Below are 21,172 nucleotides of genomic sequence, written 5' to 3'. Positions count from 1 at the left end.
TTTTTTCTTTTTGCTTATGTGGTGCTGAGGATTCGAACCCAGGGCCTCATGCATGCAAGGCAAGCGCTCTACCACTGAGCCACCTTCCCAGCCCTCCTTAAATATTTTTATTCAGAGATATATCTTAAAATATTCAGGAATGATTTTTTCCAGAGTAAAGTATAACTGAAGCATAAGTCCAGAATACCTTCAGAGGAGCCTGGACTGGGCCTATTGGTTCTTAGGCCACCCGAGCTAACCTTAAGTGAGGCTCCACCCATCCTCCAGCCAACAATCTGGTCTCTCTAATCAGCTCACTATCCAAGCTATGTGCACTCACAGAGGAAATCTCTAAAGCAAACAGGAAGCACAAGAGACACCCATCAGCTGGAATTACTGGCCCTTTCACCTGGAAGGGCCAACAGTATGAAGTGGGTGATTACACGAAGTAGAGAAGAGAAAGGTGAACAGTCTAACGGGGTTGGAGAAGGGGGCGACGTTCCAGCAGCATCTGGTGTCTTGAGGCCCCCCACCTCATCCCATAACCTGTATTATCCACAGCAAGAATCAGAGTGCCTTTCTGTTTTTCACTCTTGGCTCTTTCCTGTTATCAATTGCAACTCTCATGCTTAAATCAGCTACTTAAAAACACGTGGGGGAACTTTTTTTTTTTTTTTTAAGAACATTGAGTTCTGGACTCCACCTTTAGAAATTCTAAGATTAGTTGATCAGGGTTATTTCCTAATGGAGTTTAAAGGCCCGATAAGTGACAGGTTTACTACACTAAAGGCTAGTTTACCAGCTTTGACTTGTTAACCAAGGAGCTTAAAAGGGCCTCAAAGACCTAATCCTCTGCTGGTGATTCTGATGAAAATGGTTTAAGACGCACTGCCTTGGAGTGGCTGGAGTTCAAGAAACTCATGGAGTGGCCAGAGGAAGGAGCAGTGTCCTACTTTTTCTTTCTCTCTTGTCTACTCTTGGCCCCCAAAGTGCTTGCGCACAGAGGAGTGTTTAGCAGCTTAGATCTCAGTGCCCTTTTCCTTTTGTGGGCATTATAGGAAAAGTCACATTGACTAGGACGGCCTGAATCTTTGCACCTTCTACCCTTTGCTGTGGAAGACATGGCCCATTTTTGGTGGTCTCTGATTTGTCTTCTTGGACTTGAAGCTAACACTGAGTGGCAACTTGGGGCAGGGAAGCGGTGTTTTTTGGCCTAGTCTATGTCTGTAGGCAGCTTTGGATTCTTAAGAATTTGATTTTTAACCCTAAGACTATCTTTCTTTTTTCTTTTTCTTCCCCTGTGCCAATATTGGGGCTTGAACTTAGGTCCTAGGCACTGTCTGTGAACTTCTTTTGCTCAAGGCTATTGTTCTACCACTTGAGCCACAGTGCCACTTCTGGCTTTTTCTGAGTAGTTTATTGGAGGTGAGAGTCTCAAGGACTTTCCTGCCCCAGCTGGCTTTGATCTCAGCCTCCTAAGTAGCTAGAATTAGGCATGAGACACCAGTACCCAGCTTATCTTTTTAAAAAAATTACAATCACATCACTTGATCTATAGAAGATAATTTTTGCTACTGTACAAGAGGAAAGATTCCTCCCCTCAGGACGCAGGATAGCTCAGACATGAATCCATTCACCTTTACTACCTGCCAAAGGTCTATCTTTGACTTCCCAATCCTTGGAGGAGCAGCTATAAGGCTTTCTGGGCTCTGAGACTTAGACATCCTCATATTCTGGGTGTCCTTCATGGTAAAAATTACCTTCTTCAGTGCTTTATTGTCTGGAAAGGTTGGACACTCTGCTCATGTGATCACTGAAGAGAGCCAGGAAAACCACGAGGCAGCAGACCATAAAAAGTGCTGCGTCTGCCTGCTCAGGTGGAAGGCAGGACCAGTTATCAGGCAGAACATGCCAATAGCCAGTTTGAACCACCCAGCTAGAGCAGTTAATTGGTGATGCCAAAGTCTGTTCACCAGTAGCCTTTGCAAAAGCATTATGAGCAACCATATCAATACTGTTAACTTCTGTTTGCTCAACACTGTCATGACCACTGGCACACCCCATCACTAATAGCACTAGTGAGCCAGACTCAGCTCAGGTGGCTTCTACAAGGTGACTCAGAAACAGGATGCCCAAAGTGGTGCCCAAAGCTGGGTGCTCATTTGCTTCATGCCAGCCACACTCACTAGTCCTGGCTGTGCTTCAGTGGCAGCTAGCCGACCCTGCTGTAAACCTGTAAGGGCTCTCACACAGCTGATGCACAAACAAGAACCAGTGTACTTGTCTCCTCTTGGGCTTTTTTTTTTTTTTAACTCACTTTGTCTGCACAGGTTTGGAAACCCACTTAGTAGGTAGGAATAAGATTCAGATGTGCTGTTTTTTTCAGTAGGTGTTGGTTGCTGCCCAGGCTAGTAGCTCTCTTCCCTAAATCCAGCTGCTTTGCTTTTTTGGAATCAGGGACTTGCTTTTCTGTCCCCCTCACCCTCACTGGTTTATAGTTCCTCTAGTGTCCCAGCCGCATTCATTGCCTAGCTAAGATTATGCGTCACATGTACTCACAGTAATAACTAACTTGTAATTCCATTCTAGTCTTCCCTCTGTGGCCTTAGCCCTGCCTGGCCCTGAGTGGCTCCTTCTGCTTTTGGGAGTATGGGGACTGCAAGATCACTGTGACTGTCACCAGAACCAGACCTTGCCATACCAGCAATGGTGCTGCAGCTACTCAAAACCAAACACAGAGGGTGTGCATTGCCTTCATTGTTTTCCCCAGTGGGGGGTGGGAGGGGATAACTTTGGCTCAGCTTACAGGAACCCAAGTTTTCATCCTAGCTGTGTCACTTGTATGCTGTATGGCCTTGAACTGGGCATTTAATACCTGAGGGCCAAGTTATTGTCTGTAAAAATTGGGTGGGGGGTTGATAAAAAGCTTACAGGAGATACTGGTTATGCTATCACTCAGTAAACGTTAACAGTTTTTGAAAATTGTTTCCTTTAACAACCACTCTTGAGTTCTAAGATGTGCATAGGCGTTGTGAGGAAGGCCTCTGATGAAGCCTGAAGCTCTGGCCTGTCTCTTCCTTGCCTGGGATGGAATGAGAAAGCACCTTAACTATGACATATTTAAACAGCATTTCTTGCTACTGACACACATACACTCACATGTACCGCCATTCTTCCTTCCTCCTTGTGCTTTTGGGGAAGAGGTGGCCCTCATTTCAAAGCTCTTTTCCTTTGGTACTGTCCAGAAAGGAAACCCTTGTTCCTGGTGGTGAATCATTCTTCCTGAAGCTCAGTTATTAAATGAGTTGCTGGGAGAACTTGGATGTGAAAAGGATTTGAGGCTGAATAGAGCAGGCCCTTTGCTGTCAGCATCTTGCATAGGCACAGACACCTCCCTGACCTTTCACTCCCCTGTCCCTTGGCTGTAAAAGAAGGCATTCCTCTTGGTCAGGGGCAGAGCCTGGGTCTCCTTGGGGTCTCTGTGGTAGACACCTCCTGTATAGACTTATACAAAAGGCAATCTAATTAAAAGCTTCCTCCTATCTTTTTTTAAAGTATAACTTTATTGTTATTATTAAGATGTTCTACAGAGGGTTACCATTTCATAAGTCAGGTAATGAGTACATTTCTTTTTTTCGGACAATAACACCCCTTCCTTCACTTTCCCACAGTTTTCCCATCCCATCTCTGCACACAAGTTACACAGGTCATTTTCCACCTAATGTCTACTAAGTACAATGATTGTCTTTTCCCATCTTAAATCCAAATATTGATTAGAATCTTCAGGTCTTCTGGGTGTGTGTGCCAGTTTTCAGGCTTGAACTCAGGGTCTGGGGGCTATCTCTGAGCTTTTGGGCTTAAGGCTATAATGCTCTACCACTTGAACAACAGCTCCACTTCTGGCTTTTTTGGTAGTTGATTGAAAATAAGAGTCTCACAGGCTTTCCTGCTTGGACTGGCTTTGAACTGTGATCCTTAGATCTCAGCCTCCTGAGTAGCTAGAATTACAGGTGTGAGCCACCAGCACCCAGTATATTCTAGTCTAATACCAACTTGGAGTACTCATTTGAAAAACATGTTGTTCTGTGTATGTTCTGATACCTTTTGGTCTAAGTCTTCTAGAGGATTCCGGAGATAACCACCTACAGTTATAGCAATTCCAAAGTTTTACAAAAAGCTTGAACTACTGAGCACCTGTGGCTCGTGCCTATAATCAGGAGACTGAGATCTAAGGATTGCAGTTCAAAGCCAGTCCAGGAAAGAACATCCATGAGACTCTTATTTCTATTAACTCGCCCCCCAAAAAAACAAAAACAAAAAAACAGTCAGATGTGGAACAGTTTCTCAAAGTGGCAGAGTGCTGAGCACAAAAAAACCTCAGGGACAGTGCCCAGGCCCTAAGTTCAAACCTTAGTAGAGGCACCAGAAAACAAAACAAAAACCTTGAACCTCTGAAGCTTTCACTTGCTGAGAGACTGAGAAGCTGGGGTTGAAGCACAGCTGTTGGGAGTGCTGGCCTTAGTACCCCATGTTTGCCTCCATTTCTCCCCATACTGCTCCCTCACTCTTTTTCTGTGTCACCCCCCTGCCTCTGCCAGTAAAGGAACCAAGGTCTCTATTTAAAAGGGAAAATTGGCAGCCAGTCTAACTACCAGCAGAGCTCTGGCTTGAGTGTGTGTTTTGTTTTTTAATGTGTGTGAGACTTCTGGCCCATCCAGAATGAGAGGCCTAGAGACGGAGGCTGGGATGAGTGATTGGAACATTACTGTGATTCCTACACACAGTGGTACACGGTCAGCCTCAGGTCGAGAAAGGTGGCAGGAGCATGGCCATTTTATTAACTGCTTGCTCTGGCCAGGCCCTGGTCCCTGAATACCCACAAGCCCCTTATCTGAGGAGCTGTCAGGACTCCCTGTTCCCTTACCTACCTTCCCCCCACACTCTGGCTCTGCCCAGATCAGGCTGTAGTCTTAGTACAATACTACAAGCTCTTTGTTTGTTGACCTAAACCCTAGTGTCTTCCTGGACCTGCTTTTGTTGGGGAGCTCATGGACTGAGCAGTCTACAATATATATCCATTCCTGTCCTATTTATCTGTAAGTGAATGTATATATTCAAGATTGGGAAGTCAGAGTATTGGCTCAGAACCATGATTCTAAAGTTGAGAGGCCACTTCTGTCTGTTCTGTGTAGAGCAAGGAGGTATGTAGCCTAGTGAGGGCTCCAGCCTGGGGTGTCAGCCAGGTCATCAGGGAGGGCAGAGGGGTGACCTGTGGTTTAGGATGGGCCTCCTGTGACAGTCCCAAAACTAACTTCCTCTTTCTTACTTCTGTCTTGCAGTTGGAGGCCCCCTCCCCACTAAGTGCCTCTTTGTATAGCACCCGCCCCCACACTCACTGGTACCACTATAGTGCAGCGGGCCATGGCGGGTCGGGGAGGCACAGCGCGACCCAATGGACCAGCGGCTGGGAACAAGATCTGTCAGTTTAAGCTGGTACTTCTGGGGGAGTCTGCAGTAGGCAAGTCCAGCCTCGTCCTCCGTTTTGTCAAGGGCCAATTCCACGAGTACCAGGAGAGCACAATTGGAGGTAAGTGGGCACATGGGATCAGGAGGGCTAAAGAGATGCCTTGACATTAAGGACAGGAGAGCTGCCTCATCACAGAGACTAAACTAAATCCATCCGGGGAATCATACCTGTTCCTCAAACCCAGCAGCTTTTCTCCGTGTTTGTTGAGACAAGCTCATAGGAGTTAGCTGGGAAGTACAAACTGGCTTTCTGCCACGGTTCAGCCTCTTATTTGTGTGGCCTTGGCTGGACCTCTCCCGTTGATCCAGTCTCAAGACAGGGAGAGGCTGGCTCTGGATCACTGAGGTCCTTCTAACTGTGTGGGGCAATGCATGTGCCCTGGCTTCTCCTGCTTTCCAAAGTGGGAATGGCCTGGTGACTCATAGCTCGCTGATGGCTTTTTTTTTTTTTTTGGCCAGTCCTGGGGCTTGAACTCAGGGCCTGAGCACTGTCTATGAGCTGCTTTTTACTCAAGGTTAGCATTCTATCACTTGAGCTACAGCGCCACTTCCAGCCTTTTCTGTTTATGTGGTACTGAGAAACAGAACTCGGGGCTTTCATGCATGTTAGGCAATGTGCTAAGCCACATTCCCAGCCCGGGTTGGCATTTCTGAGTCTGACCATTACCCATTCCTGGAGCTCAGAGCATGCTGTTGATTCCCTATTGATCAGCATTTAGGATATGAGAAAGGGTCTGGACTCAGCCTTTTGCCTCAGTGGCCAATGAAACCTCAAGAGGCCAGGGCTAACCTTGGACTTGAGTCATCCCTTCTTTACTCCCTTGGTTGGTAGGAGGTTTCTAGGCAGCTGGAAGCAAAAAACAGGCTGCCTCAGCAGTCTTCCTGCTGCTTCTTCAGCACTTGGGTCAGAAGCTTGAGAGGGGGAAGTGGAGTGGTGCCCCTGGCTGCTCAGTAGGTGGGAAGAGCAGACAAGGAAAGCAGCTTTCTACAGAGCTGTCTGATACCCTGTGCTGGTGCAGGCAGAGGGACTCTTCCTTCCTGTCTGTTTCAGCTCTGAGACTCCTCCTTTGGAGCATATATGCATCTGTGCCTGTGTTCCCTTGTCTCACATAGGGTCTCTGGGATCCAGCTATTGAGTGGGGTGGTAGTGTAGAACTGCATGTGGGTCAGCAGGGGGTGGGGCTAGCTGGAGTGTCTGTAGGTGGCAGGGGTAATGGAGAAGCTGGCTATCCAGCTTTAGCCTGGCAGTGGAACAAAGTGGACTTGACTTCCCTGGCATAGCTAAGCCAGAGAGAGAGAGAGAGAGAGAGAGTATGAGAGAGAGAGAGAGAAATCAACACCTCTAGTCTGGAGTAGGACTACAGAAGGGTGGGGGGAGGAGGAGGAGGGTAAGGAGGAATGCTGGGGGCCTTGCCCTCTGTCCTTGGTATCAGGTCTTCCTTGGATCTTCCCTTTCCTGCCCTTTGCTGCATTCTTTAGAGAATGGCCTCCACTGGCCACATTGGCAGTCCATGTGGTCCCCATCGTCCTCGGACCCACACCCGTGGCCCCGTGTGCCATGATCAGGCCTGCTGTGGCTCCTGGGTCATGGACTTTTGTGTGCCCATCTCTTTGGCAGATTTCTGAGTGCCAGAGGCTAGAAGCAACTGAAAATATGTAGGGGTGGCCTATAACTTACCTGGTGACACCACTTTCTCTCTTACAGCGGCCTTCCTCACACAGACTGTCTGCTTAGATGATACAACAGTCAAGTTTGAGATCTGGGACACAGCTGGACAGGAGCGGTATCACAGTCTGGCCCCCATGTACTATCGGGGGGCCCAAGCTGCCATCGTGGTCTATGACATCACCAACACAGTAAAGCTTTTCCCTTCTTTCTTTGCCCTTCATCTTTAAGTTATAAAATCCCCCATTTCAGGCCTCTCAATCCTGTTTTTGGGGTTCTTGGGTGGGATATGGGCAGTTTTCCTCTGCCAACCAGAATTGTTTTTTTGTTTGTTTGTTTTCTGTTAGTCCTGGGGCTTGAACTCAAGGCCTGGGCACTGTCCCTGAGCTTCTTTTGCTCAAGGCTAGCACTTTACCATTTGAACCATAGCACCACTTCTGGCCTCTGTGTATGTGCTACTGAGGAATCAAACCCAGGGCTTCATGCATTCTAGGCAAGCACTCTACCACTAAACCACATTCTCAGTCCTGACTAGAATTTTTAAGGATGACATCTCAGACACCTTAGCTAAAACCATTTGAGCTTCACTGTCACTGTCCTGTGTCTCTGACATTCTGGCCCTTTCTCCTCAGGATACTTTTGCACGGGCCAAGAACTGGGTGAAGGAGTTACAGAGGCAGGCCAGCCCCAACATCGTCATTGCACTCGCGGGTAATAAGGCAGACTTGGCCAACAAGAGAGCTGTGGAATTCCAGGTAGGGAGATGACAATACTTGGCAATGAGCAAGCAGCTGCATGAGGCCTCCACAAGATGCTTAGGGACTGTGGAAAGGGCCAGGTGCAGGGCAACAGGCACCTTTCATCTGCTGTCTACTTTGACTGATGCATGGGTCCAAGAGGAGCATGGGGAGGATAGGGCAATATGTGTATGACACATGAAGTTTGTGTTTCTGTCCTGTATTAGAAAAGTACAGGATTTTTTTTCTTCATATAACTCATGTACATAGTAGAAATGCATCATGCAAGAAAACATGGAAAGTAAATTTTAAGTCTCAACCTCTCCTTCCTCTAGCCTCCCCTTCCTCCGCTGCTTATCTTTACAGAAGTGCACATGTACTTGTGAATCCCTCTCTTCTCATAGATGGGCATACGTCATTCATACTGAGTATTCTTTTTTACCAGTCCCTAACTGGTGACTTCCAAATTGTAATAACTGAAGAATAGAAATGTCCATGTATGTTTATGCTTTTGTCCAAATGTAAGTTTATTTTTAGTATAACTTTCTTTTTTTTTTGGGGGGGGGTCCAGTCATGGGGCCTGAACTCTGGGTCTGGGCACTGTCCCTCAACTCTTTAGCTCAAGGCTAGCGCTCTACCACTTGAGCCACAGCACCACTTCCGGCTTTTTTTCTTTTTGCTTATGTGGTGCTGAGGAATCTAACCTAGGGCCTCATGCATGCAAGGCAAGCACTCTACCACTGAGCCACCTTCCCAGCCCTTTAGTATAACTTTCTGGTATTTCCCAGCTTAGTTCTTTTGAACAATAAGAAGGCAAGGTGGACCTAGGAAAGTCTGAATGGATAAAAACAAACATCTGCTGATATTCATGAGCTGAGACATATGATGTGTATGGGGAGACCTGGGGTTGAGATGTTTTGAGGGAACTCAGAACAAGGAAACCATAGGACTGAAAACCCTTGCCTTTGTCCAGTCAAGCTCTATTGTATATAAAAGACATGCTTTTATCCTGGGCCTTAGCACCTGTCAACTGCTAACATTTTCTTCCTGCCCTTTCTCTCTCACTTCCAATGAATCAGGAAGCACAAGCCTATGCAGATGACAACAGTTTGCTGTTCATGGAGACTTCCGCAAAGACTGCAATGAATGTGAATGAAATTTTCATGGCAATAGGTAACTTTTTTCTCTTCCCCATCCCATCACCTCCAAGAGCATATTTCTTGTGTGCTGTTCGCTAATGGGTTGTGGTTGGGGTGTTTCTCCACCAACATATCTTTTACCACCTCAGTAGCGCACCTCGGAAGTTTCTAAAGCCTGAGTTTCAACCTTTTACTCCCTGACCTTTAGCTTGTGCCCATTTTAGAATCTGCCTTTGCTATTCTTTACCCTTTCTTAGTTTTAGGTCATTTGACTCTAGAGTTATCCTCCCACTTATTAGCTCTGTGGTCTTGGGCAAGTTGTTTCTTTTTGTTTTTTGTGTTTTTGAGACAAGATTTGAATATATAGCGAGAAAAGCCTTTAACTCTTGGTTTTTTTCTGCCTCAACATCCCAAGTGCTGGGATTATGGGCATTCACTACAATCCTGACCCTGGGGAAAGTTCTTTAAAATCTCTTTGCCTCCTGTTTCCAAGACACTCACAATACACTTGCTGCATGGAAAGCCCTGTCACCGATGGAGTAGGATGGTGGTAAAGGTGCAGTTGGGAGAGCGTATTGGGGTAGCCTCACTGAAGCATTTTCCTCTTGTCTCCCAAACAGCTAAGAAGCTTCCCAAGAATGAGCCTCAGAATGCAGCTGGTGCTCCAGGCCGAAACCGAGGTGTGGACCTCCAGGAGAACAACCCAGCCAGCAGGAGCCAGTGCTGCAGCAACTGAGCCCCCCTTGCCTATCACTGCCCCCACTCCTCCGCCTGAACGACCCAACTGGAATCCATTCTAACCAATCGCACTTAACAACGACTCGGGCCACAGCTGGGGGCAGGGGAGGGGTCCATGATTTCTCCGCATAACTTTGATCCTAGACCGGAGGGAGTTATTCCACCTGCACCTTTCTGTACAAATACTAATTCAATTTTAAGTCTTAAGTCACTTTTTTAATATATATGATCTTCTGCTCTTCCCACTTCCCCCCCTTCTACTGCTCTCCAACTCTCCTTTGCTGGTAGTAGCCATGTGCTCCTATACCCACCTTGTCTGTGGGGCAGGGGGTTAAGCAGTTACCCCCTTGTTTCCCTCCTCTTGTTGGAGAGCAGACTCCACAAGAGCACCCACATCCTTACCTTGTTGGGAGGGGTCTTGGTCCAGGGCAGTGGGCAGGCCCTGGACTGGGAAGGGACAGGTAGCTCTTCCCACAACTGGCTGTCATCAGGCTGCAGCCCCTCCCCGCTCTACTCTAAGCTGGGAGAGAAACGGCAGCAGTATCGCAGCATCATTATGATGGCCACATCCCCATTGCCCCTGACCCCTCCACCCTAGGTCACCCTGACCTCTGGCTCTGAGCCCTGTTCTGACCAAATCACGATGATGAGTATTTGGGGTGGGTGGGCAAGGGTGGGGGGAAGAGGGAAGGGATGGAACCAACTTTTTCTGTATTTTGTATTGTATGTTTTCTTCAACATGTAACCAATCAGTATCTTGTCAATATAGTCAGCCGATCGATCGATCTCACACTTGTCTTCGTCTTTCTCTAGCAGCTTATCAATGTCCTCTCTAGTTTATTGAAATTAATTTAAAATGAACCAGAGTGTTCTTAAACACAGCCCTCCCCCCACCCCATACACACAATTTGAGGGGATGCTGGTGGTCATGGTAACCAAGACAAAGCTCTGAGGATGTAGGACTGGGACAGCACTGACCTGGGGCCAACTAAGCTTGAAGCTGAGGGTCCTGCATTTTTCTCTCCCCCACCTCCCTGCCCTCATCAGCTTACATTAGGGGACATGGGATTCATGTTTGGGAGATCTCTGAAATGACCACTGGGCGTGCACCAGGCCTGTTGGGTGAATCTCATCCTCTTCCTTGAAGAAGGGGCACTGACAACTTCAAAAAGCAAGGCTATAGCACCTCACTTTCCTTGCCACCTGGCACTGTTTTTCTCCATTGCATTCCTTCCCTCCCCCTGCAGGTCCACCCCCAAGTCTCAGATCCCTTCACTGGGTCTGGGTCTGGGGTCTGATGACACCCGGGTTCCCCAGTTTCACCCAGGACCTGATTCTTGGCCCACCACCACTTGGGGGGTGGGCGAGGAGCTCCCTCTACCTGCAGTTCTAACCATCAGCATCCGATCCCAACACCAGAAAAGACAGGACCCTTAGTCTGCTCATCACGGTGGTTGTTTACTAGGTCAGGTTAGGTGGAACTTTTCTTAGAGCCCTGTCGCCTGGGCCTCAGGGATGGATCGGTGTGGGCTTGGGACAGAGGCAGCGCCCTGCACTGGCCACGGACCCACAGCTGGCCTGAGGGGGTCAGGCAGCACGACATGGCGGCCGGGTCTAGGTCAGGCGGGAGTAGCATCTGTCGGTGCACCTTCTGCTCCATTCGGCGGTAGCTGCCTCTGGCGGGGTCGGAGCCCTCCTGGTGTCGCTGGCCGGTCACCACCAAGCTTTGGCCATCCACCTGCACCACGAGTTCCTCTGGGGCAAAGCCGAAGGCATCCATCTTCACTTGGAAATCATCTTGGGTGTGCTCACGGTTCTGCACATTTAGTCCCTCGTCCCTGAGCACCCGCACCGGTAGTGTGGCCACTTGATTTCGTTCAGTGACGGCCGCATTAGAAAACCGGGGCGCCACCCGACTCTCGTTGGAGAAACTGCCACTGACCCGCTGCATCCGAGTGAGCAACTGCTATGTGAGGGCTCGAGGCTCGCTGCCCCGGCTGGTGCGCGGGAGGAAGGCCGCCCCGCCCCGCCCTGGCCCTGCCCATCTCGCTCAAGCCCCGCCCACTCAGCTGAGCTCAGCTCCGCCCACCCGGTTCCTTCAGCACAGGCAAACGTTGGGCAGTGTTCCAGGTTAACCATGCTTGTCCTACGTCCGGGTGCCAAGTAGTCAGTCGTCCTGCTGCCTGGACTCTGCTCCTCCCTTTGCCCTTCACCAGCATCAGAGGGTCCAGGGTTGTGGTGGAACTGGATACAACTGAGCATGCAGGATCCCAACCTGCATGTAAATGGATGATTTGGTGACAGCCAAGATCAGATTGAGTTACCTGGCTGGAAGAAGGCTGTCCTGCCCTCTATGAACCAGGCCTGGGACTAGGAGGACTGTATCCTAGATAGAGACAGAACACCCTGCCTTTCCCTGACCACGCATAATCCTCTGCTAACATGTGAGGAAAGAAGTATCTGTCTGCATCTTGAATTCTCTTCCTGTTCTGTAGGCCCCAGGGCTGGGCTTGGAGACCACAAAGATGAAGACAGAGCTGAAAGCTGGGCTTTATCTCCCTCTGCCCTCACTTTGGTAGCTTTCTTTGTGACTATCCCAGCCGTAGCTATGCCTGTGCTCAGTGGTTTCATAGGGAAAAAAAAATCCTTACGTAATAAAGAGAAGTGCACAAAAATATTCAGCTGAATATCACAAAGCCAACACCCATGTCGATACCACATAGCACAAATTTAAACTAAGTTGCTACATTTAAACTAAGTCCTAAATTCTATGTCAGGTAGTCTGTAGGATATGACTTGGAGCTGTGATCGAGAAGAGAACCCCAGGATAGGACTGACCTAGGGACACCCAAGTTTGAAATTGAGGGTCCTGCATTTGTCTCACTCCCTCCTCCCCGCCCCTTACCAGCTTACATTAGCTGATATAAGGGTCGTATTTTAACATGGCTGGTCTCTAAAATGACTGCTTCCATTTCCCTTGGTGGGCTTCAAAATCCACAAATCTCCCCAAACAGATGCCTATGTTCTGAGATGTTCCGTGTCCCCGAAATGATAGCAATCACGACTGTTCCGGATGCTCTCAGGATAGAAGTGAGAAGCAGTCAAATGGGTTGCTGCTTGGGACCAAGAGACAGAGCAGAAAAGTCTGGAAGGCAGAGGCAGAGGGGCACGGCGCGGCAAGACTACAACTCCCAGCGTGCACCGGGGCGGTGACGCCTGCGCACTGCGAGCCGGTTGCCCATGCGGCCCTAGGGCTGGGACCGCGGTGCCGCTCCGCTGCGGGGAGGCCATGGCGGAACCATCCCAGGCCTCGACCCCTGCCCCAGCTGCGCAGCCCCGGCCCCTTCAGTCTCCGGCCCCAGCCCCAACTCCGACTCCTTCGCCCAGTCCGGCTTCTGCCTCCACTCCGGCTCCCACCCCGGCGCCAGCCCCCGCCCCAGCTGCAGCCCCGGCTGGGAGCACAGGGGCTGGGGGCCCCGGGGTAGGAAGTGGGGGGACTGGGGCTGGGGGCGATCCAGCTCGGCCTGGCTTGAGCCAGCAGCAGCGTGCTAGCCAGAGGAAGGCGCAAGTCCGGGGACTGCCGCGTGCCAAGAAGCTCGAGAAGCTTGGGGTCTTCTCGGCTTGCAAGGTGGGGGCGGGGCCTGGGACGAAAGGGGCGGGACTTGGGGGCATCCTAGAGCTCGAGTGGGAATCGGGACGAAGCTTCGAGCGGCTCCGGCACCAAAAATACAGTGCCATTGACTGATCTTTCCTCCTCTAGGCCAATGAAACCTGCAAGTGTAATGGCTGGAAAAATCCCAAGCCCCCCACCGCACCACGTATGGACCTCCAACAGCCAGCTGCCAACCTGAGCGAGCTGTGCCGCAGCTGTGAGCACCCTTTAGGTAAGGCAGGCTGCGCCTTGGGAGCTGGTTGTAAAGGGGTTGGTGCAAGGTCCTGTTGGAGGGGATAACTTTACCATAAAGCCTCTCAGAAAAAAAAATCAGAGATGCTTCTGAGAAAAGATTGGGTTGGGATATGTGAAAGGCAGGAGCCATCTGCCAGGGCCGGCATGGGATCATTCATTCGCCCTGTTGGTCCACATGGGTTGGAGGGAATGAGGATGTATTTGGGGATGGCTGGCAAGAAGTGCGGGAAGCCCTGTAGATTATTATTTCTTCTTCTTTTCCTCTTCTTCCTCCACTCAGGGCTTCAAGCTCTCATTTGGCCTTTTTGTTCAAGGCTAGCACTGTACTATTTGAGCCACACATCTACTTCTGGCTTTTTGTTGGTTAATTAGATATAAGAAGACTCATGGACTTTTCTGCTCAGGCTGGCTTCAAACCTCAGCCCTCAGATTTAGGATTACAGACCTGAGCTCCTGGCACACAGATCCTGTGGATCTCTTTTATCCTTTCTTCCCCACTCTTCTTGCAGCTGACCATGTGTCCCACCTGGAGAATGTGTCAGAGGATGAAATTAACCGGCTGCTGGGCATGGTGGTGGATGTGGAGAACCTGTTCATGTCTGTTCACAAGGAAGAGGACACAGACACCAAGCAGGTCTATTTCTACCTCTTTAAGGTGAGCTTTCAGGGACTGAGAGTTTAGGAGTGGATGTGGGAAGGCCTTTTGAATGTTGAGGGAGGGGGTCCTCAGTTCTGAGCTCTGCTGTCAGTCACTACTCCTCCCCTTTCCTCTTCCCTCCAGCTCCTGCGGAAATGCATCCTGCAGATGACCCGGCCTGTGGTGGAAGGGTCCCTGGGCAGCCCTCCATTTGAGAAGCCTAACATTGAACAGGTGGGACAGGAAGGTGGTAAGAGGAGAACTAGGGGAGTTTTGGAGGAGTGAGGAACCTTTGTTCTCCATCGTCTTCAAGAGGCGAGTGGGGGAGAGGTTCAGAGAAGGGACATGTTCTCTGATAACTTACGGGTAGACCAGGGCTTAGTTTCTATTCTCAGAGTCCCAGAGTATGTAGGGTGTCTTTTTTTTTTTTTTTAAACTAGTGGAATTTAACTCAAGATTTTGTACTTGCTAGGCATGTACTTTATTGTTTGAGCCACATCTCAAGTGGCTAGGGTTTTCTTTTTGTTTTGTTTTGGGAATTTGCATTCAGGATTTGGCTCTCTTGCTTTTTTTTTTTTTTTAATCAAAACTTGAGTTCTACCATTTGGGCCACATCTCTATTTCCAGATTTTTGCTGGTTCATTGGGAGTCTCACAGACTTTTCTACTCACACTGACTTCAAATTGTGATCCTTAGATCTCAGCCTCCTGAGTAACTAGGATTATAGGTGTGAGCCACCAGCACCTGGCTTTTTGAATAGGGTCTGGAATTTTTGCCCCAGCCAGCATAGAGTGAGATTGTCTTCTTTTTTTGCTTCATGTGTAGTTGGATGACACGTGCACACCACTGGGTCCAGCTTCTGTTTGATTTTTGCTCAATCTGATCTTGGATCACATTTCTCCCAATCTCCACCTCCCATGTAACTGGGATTATAGGCATGAGCCTCTGTGTCTGGTAGGGAGCATCTTTGTGTGAAAAGGCCCTGCAGCTGCTCATGCCTCCTCTGGTTTTGGTCCATCTCCTCTCTCAGGGTGTCCTGAACTTTGTGCAGTACAAGTTTAGCCACCTGGCTCCCCGGGAGCGGCAGACAATGTTTGAACTCTCAAAGATGTTCCTGCTATGCCTTAACTATTGGAAGCTTGAGACCCCTGCCCAGTTTCGACAGAGGTCCCAGTCCGAGGATGTGGCTACCTACAAGGTCAACTATACCAGGTACGCCCCGCCAGTGGTTCAGGGAAGAGGTTTGTAGGCCTAGGCTGGGTTCTGTGGTCTTCACCTTTACCTGCCACTCTCCCACCCCCCAGGTGGCTCTGTTACTGCCACGTGCCACAGAGCTGCGACAGCCTGCCCCGCTATGAGACCACCCATGTCTTTGGACGAAGCCTTCTGCGGTCCATCTTCACGGTCACCCGCCGGCAGCTACTGGAAAAGTTCCGAGTGGAAAAGGACAAGCTGGTGCCCGAGAAGAGGACCCTCATCCTCACTCACTTTCCCAAGTAAGGCCCGGTCTGGCTTGTTGGGATTTTGTCCCAAGGTCATGTCCTCCTTTTTGTCCCCTGTTTTCCAGGAAGGCTTCCTGGATTGGTCCCTCCTCTCCCTCCATGGGCCTTCTGGGATCTGGGTGTCTACCTGGCAGACTTGCCCATGGCCCAGAAGCAACTTGCTAGTATTTGCCTTTGCACGTGCTAGTCTGGGGATGGCAGGTACATGCCCGAGCTAACGCTGCCCCCTCCCACAGCCCTGGTAGACATTACTAATTGTTTCCCATGGGGGCCTGACACAGCTTCAGAAACTGTCCCACCACAGCATTCCAAGAAACCAGAGCTGACACTTGAGGTGAAACCAACTACACCCCTATTCTAATGCTTTCTAGACCATACCTTCCTCCCATTGGAACCTGACTCATAGCTCTACAGTTCAAAAGCCTTTGTTGGGAATAAGCAGTGGCAAGATGGGGTGATTCTGAGGGGAATGAGAGGATGCAAATGATATGATACCCTGCCTAGCCACACAGCACAGGATGGCATCAGCTCAGACCCGGTCTCCCTGGGCCACACGTCATGGAAAAGCAAGGCTTCTGATCTCTGTCCTGAGTGTCTTGACCTCTTACCCTCAGTTAGAGGTTCCCAGAAGGCAGTGGGCCATGCCTCTCCATTGAGGCTGGGACTTCCCAGAAGGCAAAGGCTGTCTCCCTTCTTGGGCTCCCGCCCCCCCCCCCCGACAGCAGGGTCTGTCTGGTCAGCCTGTAGTCCCCCTGGGTCTGGCTCAGGCTGTACCAAGGTTGAAGGACCGAGGTGTGGAACAGTCTGTACTCTCCTGACAGGTTCCTGTCCATGCTCGAGGAGGAGATCTATGGGGCCAACTCTCCCATCTGGGAGTCAGGCTTCACCATGCCACCCTCAGAGGGGACGCAGCTGGTACCCCGGCCAGGTATGTGGCACAGTAGGCTCTGTAGGGTCTGCTTGGCCCTGGGAATGGAGTGGAGCCTGGGAAATTGCAGGGGGCTCATTTGGGGCGGGGAGGGCCTTGATTCTTTTGGGGGACCTGCCAACACTTTCTGTTCTCTATCCTTGAGGTTTTCTTTTTTTTTCCTCAGCTACGGTCAGTGCTGCGGTTGTTCCCAGCACCCCAATCTTCAGCCCTACCATGGGTGGGGGCAGCAACAACTCCCTAAGTCTGGATTCCACAGGGGCTGAGCCCATGCCAGGTGAGTACTTGATTCCCTCACACACCCCTCCCTTGGACCTTCTGGCTGTGCTGGATAACCTTGCCAACTTCTCTAGCAGGTGAGAAGAGGAAGCTTCCAGAGAACCTGACCCTGGAGGATGCCAAGAGGCTTCGTGTGATGGGCGACATCCCCATGGAGCTGGTCAATGAGGTCATGCTGACCATCACAGACCCTGCTGCCATGCTGGGGCCTGAGGTGAGCCCGCTGGCCTGCTGACCAGAGGGGGTAAAGGGCCCTCACCTACCCAGGCCCTTGTTTACCACTCCTCTTCTGCCTAGACGAGTTTGCTGTCAGCCAATGCAGCCCGGGACGAGACAGCCCGCCTAGAGGAACGCCGTGGCATCATCGAGTTCCACGTCATTGGCAACTCACTGATGCCCAAGGCCAATCGGCGCGTGTTGCTCTGGCTCGTGGGGCTGCAGAATGTCTTCTCCCACCAGCTGCCTCGCATGCCCAAGGAGTATATTGCCCGCCTCGTCTTTGACCCGTGCGTCCCCTGGGAGCCTCAGCCCCTTGCACATGACCCATAGGGACTTCTTACCCTCATAGTTGGGGACACCTTCCTTCCTGTTCCAAGGCCCAACTTTCAAAGAGCTTTGCTTCTCAGTTCCCATCACTGACTAGAGCTGGACCTGGGAGTAGTGGGGGACAAGTAAGGCTGACATACCCTCTCTATCTTAGGAAGCACAAGACTCTGGCCTTGATCAAGGATGGGCGGGTCATCGGTGGGATCTGCTTCCGCATGTTTCCCACTCAAGGCTTCACGGAAATTGTCTTTTGTGCTGTCACCTCAAATGAGCAGGTCAAGGTGAGCTGAGTGCCCTGACCCTGACTGACCCCATCCCTCCAACTGTTTGATTTTGAACCAGGTCAGAGTGTGTTACCAGTCGTCCCTGTCCTCCCTGCAGTTCCTCATGTCCCCACACAGTGGCAGCTGCAGCTTGGGAACTGCACTTTAAAGAAATGAGGCCCAATAGCTGGCAGCATGAGCACCATGCATGTGTGTGCATGTGCGTGCACACGCACATGTGTGTGGGTGTGTGCATGCATGTGTGTGCGCGCACACACGCACACATGCTCACATATGCATGTACTGGCGCTAGAACCCAGGACCTTGTACATGGTAGACAGTGCTATACCTCTGCCTTCAGCCATCAGCACTACGTTTTTTTTTCTTCTTCAGTATTTGAGACTTGAACTCAGGGCTCTGCACTTGCTAGGAAATGTCTACCACATTCCCAGTCTTTGTTTTCCCATTTTGCTTTCAATTTTTTCAGATAGGGTTTACCTTGGACCATGATACTCCTAACTGCCTCCTAAGTAGTTGGGACCTTAGGTGTGTACCATAACACCTGGCTGGTCTTTTTCCCCAGACTGACCTTAAATTGTGACCCTTATCTCCATCTCCTAAGTAGTTGGATTCTCATAGGTATGAACCACAAGCAAACACTTTTTAAGTGAGTCTGTCTTTATTCAAGAACATTTCTATACCTTAGAGAATTAATAATTGTTACAGTTGCCTTATGCTGATAGTCCTGGCTCAATCCTTTGTTATAGCAGACTTAGGCTAGCTACCTCAGCGCCTGTTTCAGGCAGACCAGATCTTCAGGGCCCAGCCCTATAGCAGAGATTCTTTTGGGCGGCTAGTTGCTGTGATGAGCAGACCTTTATGATCAATCTCACTTCTTTCCCCTCAGTCTAAAGCCCAAGACCTGCAAATCCATGAGCTATGTAGGGTTTGAATACTGGCAAACGGACATAGTTTCCTAACTAAAATATGAGTTCTTAAGTTTCCTCTTCTGTAAAATGGGGATTATACCTCTTGGATTTAACTGGGGAATTGGTATCTGTAGTTTAGCAAGCCCTTTGCCAGCCACCTTTCCTCCTTCCTGCCCTTGGTCCCTGCAGACTTTTTTCCACCTCTATCCCAATCTGCCCCAACCCTTCCTGCCAGGGCTATGGCACTCACCTGATGAACCACCTGAAGGAGTACCACATCAAACACAGCATCCTCTACTTCCTCACCTACGCTGATGAGTATGCCATTGGCTACTTCAAAAAGCAAGTGAGTGGGCTTGGGAAGGATACTTGAAAATGTTGAAAGGGGTGATGTTGGTCAAGATGTATTCATAAACTGTTCTGTTAAATGGCAACTCCTTTGTGCAACTACTTAAAGAGAATTTTTTTTCAAAAGGGGGAAAAAAGAAAGCACGTAAGCCTCCCCTTCCCCCACAGGTCCTCCTCTGCAGCCTCCTGCTGTGGAGGAAGCCAGGGTCTCTTCATGTCCCCTCTTCTACTTGGCACTGTGAGGAAGTTATTCCTCCTGTCTTGCTTCATTCTTCTGTGGCCCCAGTGGGGCATTCCAGAGGACTTGGGAAGCTTGTAGGAGTAGGTGGGGTGCTCAGCCAACCTAGAACCTTCCCACGGACAGACAGAGTCCTCACAGTGCCACAAGGAGGTTCAGGAATGGGCGAGAGGGGCTGGGAAGTTAACTCAGTGGTAATGCTTGCCTTGCATACATGAGGCCCTGGGTTCAATTCCGCAGCACCACATACACAAAAAATACCGGAAGTGGCATAGTGGCTCAAGTGGAAGAGTACTATCCTTAAGCTGAAGAGCTGAGGGACAGCTCAGGCTCAGAGTTCAAGCCCCAGTACTGGCAAAAAAAAAAGGGGGGGGCAAGGGCAAGAGATTGTGGCACACATCACCACTCAGGTGCTCTGCGGGGCACTGTGAAAATTGAGTGTTTTTTTGACAGACTTTATTTTTTTTTGGGGGGGTCCGGTTGTGGGGCCTAAACTTTGGGCCTGGGCGCTCAAGGCTAGCGCTCTACCACTTGAGCCACAACGCCACTTCCAGCTTTTTTCTTTTTGCTTATGTGGTGCTGAGGAATCTAACCCAGGGCCTCATGCATGCAAGGCAAGCGCTCTACCACTGAGCCACCTTCCCAGCCCCCAGACTGTTTTTTCTATCCCCCCTCCTCAGGGCTTCTCCAAGGACATCAAGGTGCCCAAGAGCCGGTACCTGGGCTACATCAAGGACTATGAGGGGGCGACACTGATGGAGTGTGAGCTGAATCCCCGGATCCCCTATACAGAGCTGTCCCACATCATCAAGAAGCAGAAGGAGGTTGTGCATGCACATTTCTGGGGGTTTATCGTGTGCACACATGGAGGCTGAGCACATGTGTAGACCTGTACTTTATGTGTGTTCCTTTGTGCATGTGTTTGTGTGTGCATGCATATGGTGAGGATGGGCTGGGTCTTGGTTCTCACCCTGCCTTATATGGCAAATTAGGACAGGGAGGCAGAGCAGCTTGTGGCCTTGGGAAAGTTGAGACTGGGGCTGGAGTGGGCCAACTCAAACCCCTTCTTCCCTCAGATCATCAAGAAGTTGATTGAGCGCAAACAGGCCCAGATCCGCAAGGTCTACCCCGGGCTAAGCTGCTTCAAGGAGGGCGTGAGGCAGATCCCTGTAGAGAGTGTCCCCGGCATTCGTGAGTAGGGGTTTTGCTGAGGGGACAGGAAGGCATGTTGTTTGGTCGGCCAGGCATTCTTAGGGCTGTTCTCTCATTCCCCCTTTTCAGGAGAAACTGGCTGGAAGCCATTGGGGAAAGAGAAGGGGTGAGTTTCTGTAGGGGGATGGGGGTGGGGGGTGGGGCACAAGAACCCAGAGCCTCACACTTAACTTGGCATCTCTCATCCCAGCAAGGAACTAAAGGACCCAGACCAGCTGTACACAACCCTCAAAAACCTACTGGCCCAGATCAAGGTGAGGAGGCCACGTTCCCCCCCCCCCGGGGGGTGGTGAGGAGGAGGGGAATCTTTTTATAACAGCTGTGGCTTTATGACCCATTCTGGGGTGGTGGCGTCCGCCGGCTGGGCATGGGCCTTGCCCCCAGCTGAACTTCCCTCTCTAGTCACACCCTAGCGCCTGGCCCTTCATGGAGCCCGTGAAGAAGGCAGAGGCCCCTGATTACTACGACGTCATCCGCTTCCCCATCGGTGAGGACCTCCATTTTTCTCTTTCTTGCTGGGCCACACCACCCGGGGACCCGGCCGTCTCCCCACTCTTAAAGCCGGGGTCCCCCCCTCTCACTCTCCCCTCCCCCCGCC

At 50.3% G+C, this 21,172-nt stretch overlaps 3 protein-coding genes across 5 annotated transcripts in view; 2 read left to right on the top strand and 1 right to left on the bottom strand.

Annotated features, from left to right (window-relative positions):
* Rab5c (RAB5C, member RAS oncogene family) overlaps positions 1–10,575 on the top strand; it is a 26,545-nt gene extending 15,970 nt beyond the window's left edge. The window contains exons 2-7 of one of the 2 annotated variants that reach the window (XM_013038059.1): positions 2,569–2,720; positions 5,319–5,566; positions 7,211–7,362; positions 7,804–7,926; positions 8,988–9,081; positions 9,668–10,575. In XM_013038059.1, coding sequence (XP_012893513.1) covers positions 5,401–5,566; positions 7,211–7,362; positions 7,804–7,926; positions 8,988–9,081; positions 9,668–9,783 — 651 coding nt within the window. In that variant the 5' untranslated portion in view covers positions 2,569–2,720; positions 5,319–5,400 and the 3' untranslated portion in view covers positions 9,784–10,575. The remainder of the gene's footprint in view (positions 1–2,568; positions 2,721–5,318; positions 5,567–7,210; positions 7,363–7,803; positions 7,927–8,987; positions 9,082–9,667) is intronic. The other variant, XM_013038058.1, reaches the window with a different exon arrangement.
* A 676-nt stretch (positions 10,576–11,251) lies between these two features.
* Hspb9 (heat shock protein, alpha-crystallin-related, B9) lies at positions 11,252–11,763 on the bottom strand. The gene has a single exon (XM_013037814.1). The coding sequence runs from the start codon at positions 11,734–11,736 to the stop codon at positions 11,257–11,259; it is 480 nt and encodes a 159-aa protein (XP_012893268.1). The 5' UTR covers positions 11,737–11,763; the 3' UTR covers positions 11,252–11,256.
* Positions 11,764–13,020: 1,257 nt separating this feature from the next.
* Kat2a (K(lysine) acetyltransferase 2A) overlaps positions 13,021–21,172 on the top strand; it is an 8,944-nt gene continuing 792 nt past the window's right edge. The window contains exons 1-17 of one of the 2 annotated variants that reach the window (XM_013038099.1): positions 13,021–13,413; positions 13,546–13,669; positions 14,202–14,347; positions 14,474–14,563; positions 15,360–15,541; positions 15,634–15,825; positions 16,653–16,759; positions 16,926–17,036; positions 17,116–17,252; positions 17,336–17,544; positions 17,739–17,865; positions 19,012–19,122; positions 20,043–20,186; positions 20,439–20,553; positions 20,644–20,680; positions 20,765–20,828; positions 20,977–21,071. In XM_013038099.1, coding sequence (XP_012893553.1) covers positions 13,075–13,413; positions 13,546–13,669; positions 14,202–14,347; positions 14,474–14,563; positions 15,360–15,541; positions 15,634–15,825; positions 16,653–16,759; positions 16,926–17,036; positions 17,116–17,252; positions 17,336–17,544; positions 17,739–17,865; positions 19,012–19,122; positions 20,043–20,186; positions 20,439–20,553; positions 20,644–20,680; positions 20,765–20,828; positions 20,977–21,071 — 2,330 coding nt within the window. In that variant the 5' untranslated portion in view covers positions 13,021–13,074. Of the gene's footprint in view, positions 13,414–13,545; positions 13,670–14,201; positions 14,348–14,473; positions 14,564–15,359; positions 15,542–15,633; positions 15,826–16,652; positions 16,760–16,925; positions 17,037–17,112; positions 17,253–17,335; positions 17,545–17,738; positions 17,866–19,011; positions 19,123–20,042; positions 20,187–20,438; positions 20,554–20,643; positions 20,681–20,764; positions 20,829–20,976; positions 21,072–21,172 lie in introns of both variants that reach the window. The other variant, XM_013038098.1, reaches the window with a different exon arrangement.

The sequence above is a fragment of the Dipodomys ordii genome, unplaced genomic scaffold, assembly GCF_000151885.1.
Source record: "Dipodomys ordii isolate 6190 unplaced genomic scaffold, Dord_2.0 Scaffold7, whole genome shotgun sequence".
NCBI lineage: Eukaryota > Metazoa > Chordata > Mammalia > Rodentia > Heteromyidae > Dipodomys > Dipodomys ordii.
The sequence above is the reverse complement of the archived record's forward strand: the minus strand, read 5'-3'. Positions and strand labels throughout refer to the sequence as shown.